Below are 15353 nucleotides of genomic sequence, written 5' to 3'. Positions count from 1 at the left end.
GCCTCGCTCGCTCCGCCTAAACCAATAGGAGCAGAGCTCCCCTATGGGGCGGAGCTCCACGATATAGAACGATAGTTATGGAGATAGACTCCAGTTCTATGAGTGGAGCGGAGCCCCATAGGGCTGCTGGCCCACTTCGACTCGTTCAAACCCGGCTGTTTTGTATGTTTGGGAGAATGAGGGAGCGAAGGACGCCCCTTTATATAGCACCCCAGGCAGGCGCAGGCATTGAAAAATTCAGTCATTGGCTACTTTAGGTAGCGGGTAAACCAATAGGAGCAGAGCTCCCCTATGGGGCTCCGCTCCACTCATAGAACTGGAGTCTATCTCCATAACTATCGTTCTGCCGCTTGGAGCGTCGTTCTTATAGCTCGCCTTGACGGCGTTCATTGGCCACTGGGTCGATGTCACCTCATCCAATCAAGAGACAGAGATTGTGACACTTCTGTCTTTGTGAGTTTCCCTCGCGCGCCAGAATTCGAAGTTTAAATCAAACTCGTCCCACGTAATAATAATAATAATAATAATAATAATAATAATAATAATAATAATAATAATAATAACTTTATTTGTATAGCGCTTTTCCTGCAAACGTTGCAGCTCAAAGTGCTTTAATCATGATAATCTTAATTTAATTATTTTGTAATTTAAATGCAATATTTAAAGGATGGGTTTTTATAATCTTAATTTAATTATTTAGTCATTTAAAGGCAATATTAAAAAGATGGGTTTTTAGTCTTGACTTGAACATATGTGCTGAGGTTGCATCCCTAATGTAAACTGGCTGTGCATTCCACAATTTGGGTGCATAAAATGAGAATGCAGCCTCACCAAATCTCTTCTTTTGTACATGTGGTACACAGAGAAAACCAGCGTCAGAAGACCTGACATATTCAATATACTAAAACTAGTATATGTCATAATATAATAATAATAATAATAATAATAATAATAATATATAATTGATACGTATATAATATGTACATTGTGAAGTGCGTTCCCAGCTCTCTGTAGTACGTTACTCCTGACTGAGCGAAAAGTGTTCTGTTATATCCTGCCTTTCTGTCAAAATATAACGTATTGGTGTAACGGAAAGAGGAACTAACTGTATATGTTGATATTATATGCAACTTTATGGACACTGTCATACCCCCACCATCCTCTCCCGCACACATATCTACCGAGTGACACTTTATAGCGTCAAAGTGTAAACTAGACCTAGATGTCAAATCTCTCATTACTGCTCATTATTTACTCAATAAGTAAAACCATGATTGTCGTGTGTGTAAGTCCGTGGTTGACACTGGTGTAAAATACTAAAATAAACACTCGACTTTTTCTGTCGTCATGGATGATAATGCGTTTTTACGAAAATCTGGGTGGCTCTTAAAAGAGCCTTTTTGTGTTACAAATGGTGTCGGCAAGAACACTTTGAATGTTTACTTCTTCTTTGGGGCTGCCTTCTTTGCCTTGGGCTTCACCGTTTTGGGTTTGGCTACCTTGGGCTTGGCTGCCTTGACGGCCTTTTTGGGGCTCTTAGCCGGAGCCTTCTTGACCGGTGTGGCCTTCTTGACTTTCTTGGGGCTCTTGGTGGCCTTCTTGGTGACTGCCGCGGGCTTCTTTGCCTTCTTGGGAGACTTCTTGACCGCAGCAGCGGGCTTCTTTGCCTTTTTCGGAGACTTCTTGGCAGCGGCGGGCTTCTTTGCGGCCGCCTTCTTGGGTTTCGGGGCGGCGGCTTTCTTCGCCGGCTTCTTGACCGCCTCGGCGGCTTTCTTGTTGAGCTTGAAAGAGCCGGAGGCCCCGGTGCCCTTGAGCTGGAGCAGAGTGCCCTTGGTGACGAGGCTCTTGACGGCGACCTTGACGCGGGAGTTGTTCTTCTCCACGTCGTAACCACCGGCCGACAGCGCCTTCTTGAGCGCGGCCAGAGAAACACCGCTCCTCTCCTTGGATGCGGACACGGCCGTCACGATGAGCTCGGCGACGCTGGGGCCAGCTGCTTTCTTGGGCCTGGCTGCTGCCTTCTTCTTGGGGCTCTTGGCCGGCGCGGGGGCTGGTGCTGGTGCGACTTCTGCCATGTCTGTAGAAAGTCTCGTTCGTTCCGGTAAACCAACTAGTCTGCAAATCTGCTCTGTGAGAATGAAGCTCAACCCGGAGCAGGGGGCTGTCCTTAAACGCGGCATGAGAACCGTGCAGACTCAGCCATCCCTGCTCAGCAGTCGTAGCTGCCGAAATGTTTGGGCGCCTGTGTTTTCTCCTCGCGAATAACGGGCCAAAAGTCACCCGTGGTGCCGAGTTGAGGTCCAAATGCAAACGGGCCAGCGAGCAGACTTGCCTCCGGTTAGAATAAAGTCATGTGAGCCGCGAAGGCCTCGTGAGTTTTGTTGTGACTCGATCAAAACCCCACCGTTGCACCGTCGGAGGGAGCGGTGCGCACAGCTTTTCCTGTGTTATTTGTCTCCTAAAGTGGCTAAAAGTGCATATGATTGCGACCAGCACTCGTTGTCCAGGCAGCCAGGTTGTCTGGCAAGGGAGTACAAAGGTTGAGGGTCCCCCGATGTGGTGCGGGGTGTTATAAATATGAGCTCTTTTGGTGGTCGTGAAACACAGTCGCGGGGATGGGGCTGAGAGCTTGTCCGTATAGGTGATTTTTCAGATGGTGTCCCTCTCCCTCCCATTAAATCTAGACAAGACAGGTGAAAGCCATAGATAGACTATGCTTGCTGCATGTCGATTCTGAGGAATCAATTGCGATATTATCACCAGAATTGTGTTGAGGACATCAGCAGCCTTATGATGAATATGTTCGGCTACTAAACTAGTTGGTAACTAGCTGAAATTGCAATCATAACTTTGTTTGTAAATAAATAAATAATAATAGTAATAAGTAAATTCAATACATTAAATGTGCTTATGTATGTGTTGTTTATCGATGGTGACGTAGTCAGCCTGCCTCCTCTCTCCATGTGTTTGTGGGTCTTTGTAGACCGGGGTGTTTAAATTACATCACATTTGTAATGTAACATAATATAATATAATGGTTCTGCCGCTGCTTGGCTGTCCTTGAGCCTCGTATTAATATTCACCAATAATACAATAATAGACATAGACAAGACATGCATGACCGAACTCGTTCACATCATTGGTTCTTGAGGTTCTGTCCAGGTAGCTGACTAGTGAGCCTGCATCAACCTTAATGCTATTCAAGTGCAAGAAGATTACATTTGTCTTCGCCGTTTAAGATACACACATTCATCTGCTGTGGAGCAGTAGCAGGCGGTCTGATTCTCCCTGGAGGTGATGGTAGATCCACATGTGAACGCCGTTTAAACTATTATTATATTTTATTATTTATTTTAAATCCACCTGTCCCGAGAAATTGGCCATGCGTATGTATGGAATGGACTTTATTTGTCATTGCTACAGTACAGGTACCAAACAACGAAATTTAGGAGGGGTGGCTCCCCTGGTGTTAGGAAAGGGGGAGAAAAAAAAAACATTTTAGAAAAAGCATTAAATCACAAGAAGGTAAGGAGCTGGTTTACATCAATACAGGCTATGTACACAATCCACTGTACTATACTGCACAGATAGTCAACTAGGGTTGTCATATTGCACAAAAGTATTTTTTCACATTATTTTAGTGTGTCACAGTTTGCAGGCTTGAAAATGTACATGTTTGTGCCTCAGCACTAGCTGCCATACAATCCGTCCGGACTGTCCTGGGCCCAGAACTTAGGCCTTTTCTGTGTTCAGGGCCTTGACGGCCCTGTGGTAGAAGCAGTCCTTCAGTCTGTTTGTCTTAGCGGCCGGGGTCCTGTACCTCCTGTTCGAGGGCAGCTTGACAAAGTGTACGTGCCCAGGTGGGTCGGGTCCCTGGAGATCTTGGAGGCCCTCCTGAGACAGCGTGTGTTGTGAGGGGGGCGCCGGTATGCAGTGTAGTCACTCCTGTCCATTATATTAATAGAGGAAACCGTTTTAGACAACTAGTGAGCAACAAACAAGTGAGGAACAAAAAAGGCGCGCAAAACCTCCGGCGCGTTCAAGGACTGGAGTCTTTGAAAATTGTAACATCGAGTAATTGATACATATGCCTTATACATGCTTGTTATGTTATGTATACTTTCTGCCTGTTTTAACCTGCTGTGACTTTCACTCCTGTATTGTTTTATTTGTGTTTTCTTCCTTGTTATGTAAAGCACTTTGAGACCCTTGGTCTGGGAAAGGTGCTGTATAAATACTGTATAATTGTACTTACTTGTTACAATACACAATTAGTACAGCATATACATTCGACTGATTTGTAGCACGCGAGGTCATCTCACTATGGAATTGCTTTCTTTTTTGATCAGGTGGGTGGCTCTTAAAAGAGCCTTTTGGGGTAAGTAGTACAGAGGAAAATCTGTTTACTTGGAGCTGGTGTATTTGGTTACGGCCTTGGTGCCCTCGGACACGGCGTGCTTGGCCAGCTCACCGGGGAGCAGCAGACGCACGGCGGTCTGGATCTCCCTGGAGGTGATGGTAGAACGCTTGTTGTAGTGGGCCAGGCGAGAGGACTCGCCGGCGATGCGCTCGAAGATGTCGTTGACGAAGGAATTCATGATTCCCATGGCCTTGGAGGAGATGCCGGTGTCGGGGTGGACCTGCTTCAGGACCTTGTACACGTAGATAGCGTAGCTCTCCTTCCTGGACTTTCTGCGCTTCTTGCCGGTTTTGCTGGCGGTCTTGGTGACGGCTTTCTTGGAGCCCTTCTTGGGCGCAGGCTTCGCAGGCTCAGGCATGTTGATAGTGGCTCGTTACTTCTCAAAAACGAATGAAGAGGCGGCAAACGCACACCCGAAATATAAAGGTGGGGCTATGCAAATTAGGCGGCTGCTGACATCCACTTCCAAAGATCTAGTCTGCCTCGAGGGTAAATACATTATCTGCGCACGCGCGGGATCCTCCCCCCACCCCTTCCTTACTTTTTCACCCGGCTGTCGGGTTGCCTTGTTTCCGATGGCGATATGAACATGAAAACGTCAAGAGGAAGATTGAGAATGATATACATAGAACACCAAGTCCCCCAAACTCCCAACCAGCCTAGCGATTACTACCAGGAATTGTCCTTTTGGGATGGTACGACAAGGGCATGCATTATTATTATCACTAGATGCGCAATAGAAAAAGGGGCTGCACTGTGTTGTGTGCGTAATAATCCATAATAACCATCTTTCTAGGGTGCAAATGTGGGATGGTCATTTCTAGTCGTGGAATGCCAAGACTACGCATTTACTTGCGTTGACATTGATTTGGCAACGTATGTTTTTATTCATGACAGCTAAACCCGTTGAATCTACAGGCCTGACAAAATTAATGTGTTATAATAATGGAATCAACTCTATTGTGTGGAGATGGGTGGCTCTTAAAAGAGCCGTTGTTTTTTGTAGGGGGGTGGTTGAGTTTACGAATAGTTTAGCCGCCGAAGCCGTACAGAGTACGTCCCTGGCGTTTCAGAGCGTATACAACATCCATGGCGGTGACGGTCTTCCTCTTGGCGTGCTCGGTGTAGGTGACGGCATCACGGATAACGTTCTCAAGGAACACCTTCAGCACACCACGGGTCTCTTCGTAGATCAGACCAGAGATACGCTTCACACCCCCACGGCGAGCCAGGCGGCGAATAGCGGGCTTCGTGATTCCCTGGATGTTATCACGGAGAACCTTGCGATGACGCTTGGCGCCTCCTTTTCCGAGTCCCTTTCCTCCTTTTCCTCTTCCAGACATGTTGAGTTCAGTAAGATTATGACTTCGGTGAAGTTGTGGGTTGAATTTATCTCAGCTACGAGGACGTGATTGAGACCAGGCTGTACAGTAACCGCGCGCTATCGCTTGCCTCTTTTTTTCTTTGTTCTTGTGGGGGATTTTTGTCGAGGGAGGAGCTTCTGCTAGGGACAACGTTTGGCATTATGGGCATTATTGAAGCAAAAGGACATCGCACACACACACACACACACACACACACACACACACACACACACACACACACACACACACACACACACGCACGCACGCACACACACACACACACACACACACACACACACACACACACACTCACAATCAGTAAAAGAACATAACATTAATCAAGATGTTTGGAATGGTAAGATTGACTCCTTACAACAGCACATGGTCAAATTTAGACACTATTATGACTGCAACCATTTCAATCTTTTAGCAATGTTGTAGTAGGAAATGTAGGCTCAACTGATCTATTTTGTGGAGCTCTGCCCCATAGGAGAGCTCTGCTCCTATTGGTTTACTCCTATAGGTAGCCAATGACTGAATAATTTATTGATTTATTCAGGGGGGGTGAGAGAGACTGTTTTGCCCTGCCCGGTAAAGACAAGGGCACTCTGAGAGGAGATTGCGAATCTGCTGGCAAAGGGTGCAATGGTCCTAGTCCCCAGGGACCAGTGGTTTGTACTCCCCCTCAATCTGCTGGAGCTTGAGGCAGTCAGACTGATTGCTCAGCTCAACTGCAAAAAAAAAAACACTTCCCACCTACACTTAATTTCCCGCCTATTTGCACACGCCTTATATGGCTCTCCCACTCTATCTCTTCTGATCTCTTCTTTCTCCTCCCAAAATGAGAGAGAGATAGAGATGTACTAATTAAAAGTCACTCAGACCAGTTGCACCGTGGAGTCATCCTTAACTAGCCTAAACCTGTCATAGCTGACCATTAGAGGAGGGGGAAAGCACACACTGAAATATCTTATTGTACGGCTCCTACAAGGACAATTTAAGGATTTACTAAACTGCTGTGCAGGTAACAGCTGCCGTTATAAGCTGTTATCCAACTTTTTATGGTCTGTGTGCATCCTGCTCTGTTATCAGTTCAAATAGCCATACCTTTCAGATACACATTTAATAGATACACAGACAGCTGACTGCACCTTACATGAATGTACCCGCTTTGTCTCAGTGTTTGTGAGGTCAACATGAGCCCACGTTCTTCAGTACAGGGCCTATTGTAAATGCAAATTCCCAATATTTGGTATTGTAAATGTAAATGTAAATGTATTGCACACACACACACACACACACCTTTACCTGGAACACAGCACAGAGGGGACTTTCAACCCCATAGTGGTGTTGTACTTGTCTTGTTTATGGTTATAGTTTATGAGGCACTGAGGTCAGGAGTCCTTCCTGCTTCTAACAACTGAGGGAGAGAGGGAAATCAGAGGAAGGAAAGTAAAGGAGAGAGGGAGTGAGAAGGAAAGAGAGAGAAAAATACATAGCAAAGGTAAAAGAGAGATAGGGAGAGAGAGAGAGAGAGAGAGAGAGAGAGAGAGAGAGAGAGAGAGAGAGAGAGAGAGAGTGTGTGTGTGTGTGTAGCAGCATTTAGAAACTCTACACTGGCTTCCTGTTAAGTTCAGAATAGATTTCAAGATCCTTCTGCTTTTTTATAAAGCTCTCACTGGCACAGCACCAGAATATCTGAAAGATATTTTGCTAGTATATCAGCCCATCTCCCAGTCCCTCCCAGTCCCTCCTAGTCCCTCCCAGTCTTTCCCAGTCCTTCTCAGTCTCTCCCAGTCCCTCCCAGTCCCTCCCAGTCCCTCCTAGTCCCTCCCCGTCTTTCCCAGTCCCTCTCAGTCTCTCCCAGTCCCTCCCAGTCCCTCCCACTCTTTCCCAGTGCCTCCCAGTCCCTCCCAGTCCCTCCCAGTCCCTCCCAGTCCCTCCCAGTCCCTCTCAGTTTCTCCCAGTCCCTCCCAGTCCCTTCCAGTCCCTCCCAGTCTCTCCCAGTCTCTCCCAGTCTTACCCAGTCCCTCCACAGGGGAGGCTGGTTCATTAGGGCAATTGGACAATGCCCCACCAAAGGGAGAAGAGAGAGATTTTTTTTTTCTATGACTTCTAGACAGTGTTGCTTCTGAATATCATATCCAAAAGATTCATATTAAATATTACTTACTAACATAAGGTCATGAAGGTCCAATTTCCCAATTGTTTTTGCTCTTAAGCATCATCAAGACTAGAGGAAACAATTCAACAACTTGACTAAAAACCCATTACCAATATGCAAATATATATACTATGTTACGGTACATGAGGGAATACGGTACATGTGGGAAAACTAGGGTTAGGGTTAGGTGCAAGGGTGACTTAGTACATCCTGGCATGTCTAACCCTAACCCTAACCTTAACCCTAACCCTACCCCTAACCCCAGTTTTCCCATATGTACCGTATTCCCACATCATGTGGGCCACATGTACCGTATAGGGATGTATATACACCAGGGTTTCCGTTAGAAAAATTTGCCGTCGGACATCGTGTCCGGGAAGAATTCGATTTACCGGACAAACGTGATATATTCCGGTCATCATATTAAAATATATTTTGATTTGATTTTTCAAAATCATATATTTTTTTTCTCCAAATCTAATATAGCTGTTTGTCGCGGTGATTACTGTTGTGTAGCGGCCTATATATGCATTTAATGTCTATTTCTCATCCGATACGATTAGATGCGAGCTATATAATATATAATAATATAACATGATTTGACGCATGCGCGCTATGCCATGCGTCAAATCCAGCGCTGAACGGGTCCTGCGCTGAACGGGCGCCTCACTGGGAACTGAACAGACAGCATCGATCAATGAACGGACTCCACATTACGTTAACTGAAGTTTGTTAAATTGTTTGGGATTAATGTGAGTTTTCTATTTTCTCTTTACAGTTTTACCCTTTTTTTTTTAAATCAATAAAACAACGTCATTTCTATAAGTCTCGCTGGTTGGGAAGGCATTTCGTTTAGCTCGGGAGTATGACAATGGGAAGAACATAACTGTTTATTGAGAAACAATTGATAGGCAGTCTGGGATACGTATATAAAGAAATACCACAATGTCTAGATGTATAACATTTTATTGAACAGTAACAGTGCAAGCATGTAGGCTACGGGGAACAGGGATTTTGGTCAGTAGGTCCTTTGTACAGAGGGCGTTTCTCTCCGACAACGCGTTCCCAGGTACCATGGAAGTCATAGGTAGTCCAGCACACTGACAGAGAGACAGACAGACAGACAGACAGACAGACAGACAGACAGTCAGCTTACTTCTACCCTTTTGAGTGGAATTACTCCTTTAATTAGCTGTTAGCCATCTCAAAGCCCCCTGAGCTGCTCGTCAACACTGAGAATAGACCACATTATAGAAACCAAAACACCGTTTTTTAAATCCACAGGGAATAACCGAGAGTGTAAGGAAAGGCACACCCAGCGCTGTCAGTGGTGGGGAGACTTGAAGTGGCTTTGCTTGATTTCCATCACAGATTCAAGGATTGAAACACTGATGAAAATAGGGAGTAATAGTGATGGGATTATTTTAGATTATTTTAGATTAGATTAGATTAGATTAGGTGAGATTCAACTTTATTGTCATTGCAGAGTACAAGTACCAGACAACAAAATGCAGTTTAGCATCTAACCAGAAGTGCAAATAGTGATATAAAAACAAACACTTAACTTTCGGGGAAACTGCTAAAATAAAATAAATAAAATAAATTTAAAAAGAAAGCGACTATTAGCACCGCCGAATGACAACAAACGTATGAGTAATGAGTAAAACAATGTCACTTTTATAGTATGTTGTTTAACTTGCCGTTCGGTCGCCATGGCTCTGGTGTGTGTAGCAGCTTCAGCTAGCTGGCTGGAAACTTCTAGGGGTGCGTTCGTAAACACGCTCTGAGAGCGCCGGAGCGCACGCTGGCTTCGATGTCACAGAGCGACCGAGTCGTTCGATTGGACGAGAGGCGTTCCGCGAGTGCTGATCGGATTTCCAGAGCGTGTTTACGAACGCACCCAGCCAGCTTTAGCGAATTGTATTCAAAGGGAATTATTTTCACCGGACAATATGTCCGACGACTTTTCAATTTGTCGGACTTCACCACATTTTACCGGACAAAGACCGGTAATTGCCGGTTAACGGAAACCCAGATATACACACTAACCTTTTCCAATGATATAATGATCCGAGCAAAGGACTGTCAGTCCTAGTAAGATGTAGTAGCTCAAGCCATATACTGAACAATATGAATGACCCCATCAGAGAAAATACTGACGAACAGACATTCCAACAGTCGCCTAAGGGAATGGACCCATAGCAGCACCTGCACCAGCACAGCTGACACTTGCGGAACTACACGCAGGAGAGGAAACACATGACAATATATTACAAACACATTACATTCTACAGACACAGTAAGGAAACACTGAAGCAAAACAATGGAAAAAAAAAGACAGAGAGAGGTTACCTTGCTCTACTGGCACGCCCACACCTGTCAGGAATCCCAATATATGAGTCAACCATAATGGGTATTGATACAACCATGTGCAGTGACAGGGCAATAAGCACCCCATTCCAGGCAATAGAGACTGCATAGAAGTGCCAGAACCATCTAAAAAGACCAGAATAATGAAAAGCAGTATCAGAAATGTGTAGGCTAATTCATTCTCAAGGCTAGATGTTTTAATCATCCCTGAAAGCTATTGATCTTGTGTGCTGGGACCAACATTTACGTTAAATAGTAGCAACAATGCCTATATTTAGAGGAAAGGGTAATCTAAAAATGTCTAAAATATTTCTAATACCCTGTCACCTTTTGGGGACATCAAACACACGCAGCCAGTTGTCTCGTTTCAATTGTCGCTTGGTTTTACCATATCTGATTATGTCTTGGAATAATAGATACACGTACGTTTTCTCAAATTCAGTCGTTAGAATCCTCCGTAGGACAACACGAATTAAGTATATAGTTCCATCGACGCACAAGTAACAGTACTAGTGTTCCGTGGTAGACAAAAGTCGATGGCCCTTTCTCAATTGTAGAAACTCCATTCCTCGCGTCCTATCTCCTGTCCACTCGTCGCATCATAATTAAAATGCATTGGAGGAGAATATCTAGGTTGTTCCCCTATTCTCCTCCAATGCTATTTGAGAAGCAGCAAGTGAGACACGCGAGAGGAAATGAGGAATCAAGTTTCTAACAGGGAAAGGGCCCTGGCTTTCAACTATATAATATATAACCCAATATATATAACCCAATGTTACCCAATACTCAAGTATTCTGGTTAGGACATAAGTGTTTAGTGATCCTAAAACTGTTGTTTGTTATATTGAGTGGGCTCACTATATCCAAATCATATTGTTAAGCATAAAAAAAGACAGAATGTTTATTACGATACCATACAACCCATCTACAGTGGGGGAAATAAGTATTGAACACATCATCATTTTGTCCACTAAATGTATTTCCAATGAGCCTATTCAAGTGAAATTTGCACCAGACTTTGGTATTAACTCAAACAATCCAGACAAAAAATCTAAACATTAAAGTCCATATGTAAATAAAGTTATGTGTAATCCCTAATGGCAACACATCTACTTGTGAGTCATGTTGAGGCTCTCAGTCAGCTGCATGAGCTCACCTGAGCCTTCGGTGCGCAGCCTAGCCAGCAGGATCAGGGAGCGGTGCTGGAGCAGCGAGGCCCAGGTGAAGAGCACAGCTCCAGCCACGTGGGACCACCCCAGCTGGGAGAGGAGAGGAAGAGTAGGGGTCCCTACAAAGACCACACAATCACCATCACATCTGCAGTAGCACACCATATCGTGGGTCACCAGAACAGCTGCTAAGATGCCTTATCTTCTAACCAAAAGATTCATATTAAATATTACTTACTAACATAAGGTCATGAAGGTCCAATTTCCCAATTGTTTTTGCTCTTAAGCATCATCAAGACTAGAGGAAACAATTCAACAACTTGACTAAAAACCCATTACCAATATGCAAATATATACTATGTTACGGTACATGTGGGAATACGGTACATGTGGGAAAACTAGGGTTAGGGTTAGGTGCAAGGGTGACTTGGTACATCCTGGCATGTCTAACCCTAACCCTAACCTTAACCCTAACCCTACCCCTAACCCCAGTTTCCCCACATGTACCGTATTCCCACATCATGTGGGCCACATGTACCGTATAGGGATGTATATACACACTAACCTTTTCCAATGATATAATGATCTGAGCAAAGGACTGTCAGTCCTAGTAAGATGTAGTAGCTCAAGCCATATACTGAACAATATGAATGACCCCATCAGAGAAAATACTGACGAACAGACATTCCAACAGTCGCCTAAGGGAATGGACCCATAGCAGCACCTGCACCAGCACAGCTGACACTTGCGGAACTACACGCAGGAGAGGAAACACATGACAATATATTACAAACACATTACATTCTACAGACACAGTAAGGAAACACTGAAGCAAAACAATGGAAAAAAAAGACAGAGAGAGGTTACCTTGCTCTACTGCCACGCCCACACCTGTCAGGAATCCCAATATATGAGTCAACCATAATGGGTATTGATACAACCATGTGCAGTGACAGGGCAATAAGCACCCCATTCCAGGCAATAGAGACTGCATAGAAGTGCCAGAACCATCTAAAAAGACCAGAATAATGAAAAGCAGTATCAGAAATGTGTAGGCTAATTCATTCTCAAGGCTAGATGTTTTAATCATCCCTGAAAGCTATTGATCTTGTGTGCTGGGACCAACATTTACGTTAAATAGTAGCAACAATGCCTATATTTAGAGGAAAGGGTAATCTAAAAATGTCTAAAATATTTCTAATACCCTGTCACCTTTTGGGGACATCAAACACACGCAGCCAGTTGTCTCGTTTCAATTGTCGCTTGGTTTTACCATATCTGATTATGTCTTGGAATAATAGATACACGTAAGTTTTCTCAAATTCAGTCGTTAGAATCCTCCGTAGGACAACACGAATTAAGTATATAGTTCCATCGACGCACAAGTAACAGTACTAGTGTTCCGTGGTAGACAAAAGTCGATGGCCCTTTCTCAATTGTAGAAACTCCATTCCTCGCGTCCTATCTCCTGTCCACTCGTCGCATCATAATTAAAATGCATTGGAGGAGAATATCTAGGTTGTTCCCCTATTCTCCTCCAATGCTATATGAGAAGCAGCAAGTGAGACACGCAAGAGAGGAAACGAGGAATCAAGTTTCTAACAGGGAAAGGGCCCTGGCTTTCAACTATATAATATATAACCCAATATATATAACCCAATACTCAAGTATTCTGGTTAGGACATAAGTGTTTAGTGATCCTAAAACTGTTGTTTGTTATATTGAGTGGGCTCACTATATCCAAATCATATTGGTATGCATAAAAAAAGACAGAACTCATTACTTTAAAAAACATATTTTTTTATTTGTATGTGTTGGGATGAGGGGTTGGGAGTGTGTGTGTTTGGGTGAAGGGGGGATAGTTGGGAGGTGTGTGTGTGTGAAATAAATGATTAAAATGTGTGTGTGTGTGTGTGTGTGTGTGTGTGTGTGTGTTGGGTGGTGGGGTTGTGTGTTTTGGGGGGTGGGGAGTGGAAATGGGGGGATGTCTCTTTAACGATTTAATTTACACAGCCCTTGCCCCTTTCAATACAGACACAGTAGGCTCTCGCGAAGCTTTCCCTGTCATTCAGATCTAGGACTGTGTACACGCACCTAAAAATGTCAAACAAATGCATTGCGATCGTAGGGACGTGGTACAAAGGAACACATTGTGCGTAATATTTAGTATTATTTTTGTATTAGAAATAGCCTAATAATATGACATAAGCCGTCGAAATTGCAACAGTGCGCTTATCGTGTAAAATGTGTAGTCGTCATATGGATATCCTGCCCCCCCCCCAAAAACGACTGGAGCCCAACTAAAAGCTCATTCCGCACATTACAGCGAGGGATTTCAAGTCCTTTCCTAGCTTGTGACAGTAAAACTGTTCTGCTATGACTTGTCATATGGTACCCTCTGGCATTCTGCGATCTCATTCTACTTTAACCCATCTATCGTTTTATAAGAGTAGTTAATGGAAAAAAATCATTTTGAGAAATATTGAGGTGGCTCTTAAAAGAGCCTTTGGTTTTTGTTCATGAACATAGTCCGACACTCATCATCTTAGGCGCGCTCTCCACGGATGCGACGGGCCAGCTGGATGTCCTTGGGCATGATGGTCACCCTCTTGGCGTGGATGGCACACAAGTTGGTGTCCTCGAACAGACCGACCAGGTAAGCCTCGCTGGCCTCCTGCAGGGCCATCACAGCAGAGCTCTGGAAGCGCAGGTCGGTCTTGAAATCCTGGGCGATTTCTTAGTCCTTGGGCCAAACCATTTTTCACTACCAAATTCTGGGCAAATCCTAGATGTGATTTTCTTATTCCTATACATCCCTAGATTATGTTTTGATATGATAGACCTTTTGGATTGGCAGCTTATTAGTAGTTATCACCTCGTAAAGGTACGGAGTGCTTTTTTCAAAACCGGAGTTTTGCCTAGAAAAGTCCCCTGCCATATCCTGCTCCCCTTTGCATGATTCGCGCCTAGCTGTGCTGTGATTGTGATAGAGACATGAGCCCTTTCATGTTCTTTATGCGCCTGAGTCTCCTAAACACGTAGAGACCAACCCCGATTCGATCAATGATTCCTACGATGAGCTATGGTAACTTTACCGCACCTACCCCCTACCGACGAATGCCTAATTTTTGCGGTTTTCCGGAGGTATTGTGCGGTAGGTGCGGGAAAGTTACCATAGCTCAGCGTAGGTAAGCTCTGATCGACTCGGGGTTGGTCTCTACTTGTTCAGGAGACCCAGGCGCATAAAGCTAACCTGGCTCATGTCTCTATCACAAGCACAGCCCGAGCTATGCGCGACTGACGCGAAGGGGAGCAGAATATGGCCGGGGACTTTTTGATGGGTAAAACATTTTACCTAATAGATATCACCATGAAACTTCCCCAGTTGATTACTTACATTGAGACAATATTTTTTTGTATTACAAGTTTTCAGAAATGTTCTGTTTAAATATGCAAATGATGTATTATCTACTTAAAATATGAGTTAATTTGCATATCTTTAAAGAACATTTGGACCACAGATTGGATAAAGACAGTAATTAATTACTATACATCCCTAGATTATTATTTGATGTGATAGACCTTGTTGGACCTTGTTGTTAGTAGTTTAATACCTTATCCCCTCTTAAAGTATGGACTGCTGTCATTTAAAATGTGTGTTAGCCTACGTTCTGTACGGGAGTGGACCCGAATGCAGGACACTGAGGCGGAGGCAGATGAACAGTTACATTTATTTAGCCCACAAGGCAGTGGAAGCTGTAGGTGTATGGAGTCCGGTGGTAGGTGTGGTCCAAAATTGGGAGATGTTTTCTGATTTCTGCCGCCCTCAACAAAGTTCTCCATAAGTCCAGGTTTTGGGGTGACAC

General features: G+C 44.3%; 3 protein-coding genes and 1 pseudogene across 5 annotated transcripts in view; all 4 read right to left on the bottom strand.

Annotated features, from left to right (window-relative positions):
* The window catches only part of LOC308152062 (histone H1-like), a gene marked incomplete at both ends in the record, with an annotated part of 166941 nt that overhangs the window by 145273 nt on the left and 6315 nt on the right, over positions 1-15353 (bottom strand). The window contains one exon of one of the 2 annotated variants that reach the window (XM_080524970.1): positions 1500-2075. In XM_080524970.1, the coding sequence (XP_080381096.1) occupies positions 1500-2075 (576 nt within the window). Of the gene's footprint in view, positions 1-1439; positions 2076-15353 lie in introns of those variants that run through there. The other variant, XM_080524971.1, reaches the window with a different exon arrangement.
* On the bottom strand, positions 4404-4778 carry LOC308152099 (histone H2B-like; the record flags this gene model as incomplete). Its single annotated transcript, XM_080525009.1, has 1 exon — positions 4404-4778. One exon carries the CDS (start codon positions 4776-4778, stop codon positions 4404-4406), a length of 375 nt encoding a protein of 124 aa, XP_080381135.1.
* On the bottom strand, positions 5452-5763 carry LOC308152117 (histone H4; the record flags this gene model as incomplete). The annotated part of the gene is made up of 1 exon (XM_080525027.1): positions 5452-5763. One exon carries the CDS (start codon positions 5761-5763, stop codon positions 5452-5454), a length of 312 nt encoding a protein of 103 aa, XP_080381153.1.
* On the bottom strand, positions 6436-13905 carry LOC308153162 (polyprenal reductase-like; annotated as a pseudogene). Its single transcript has 9 exons — positions 13883-13905; positions 12700-12825; positions 12355-12498; positions 12053-12240; positions 11432-11606; positions 10646-10771; positions 10301-10444; positions 9998-10185; positions 6436-6515 (listed from the first exon to the last, which is right to left on the bottom strand). The product of its transcript is annotated as a polyprenal reductase-like (transcript).

This window comes from Nansenia antarctica (assembly GCF_963989245.1).
Source record: "Nansenia antarctica genome assembly, chromosome: 3".
In the NCBI taxonomy this organism is placed as follows: domain Eukaryota; kingdom Metazoa; phylum Chordata; class Actinopteri; order Argentiniformes; family Microstomatidae; genus Nansenia; species Nansenia antarctica.
This window is presented reverse-complemented; position numbering and strand designations above follow the sequence as displayed.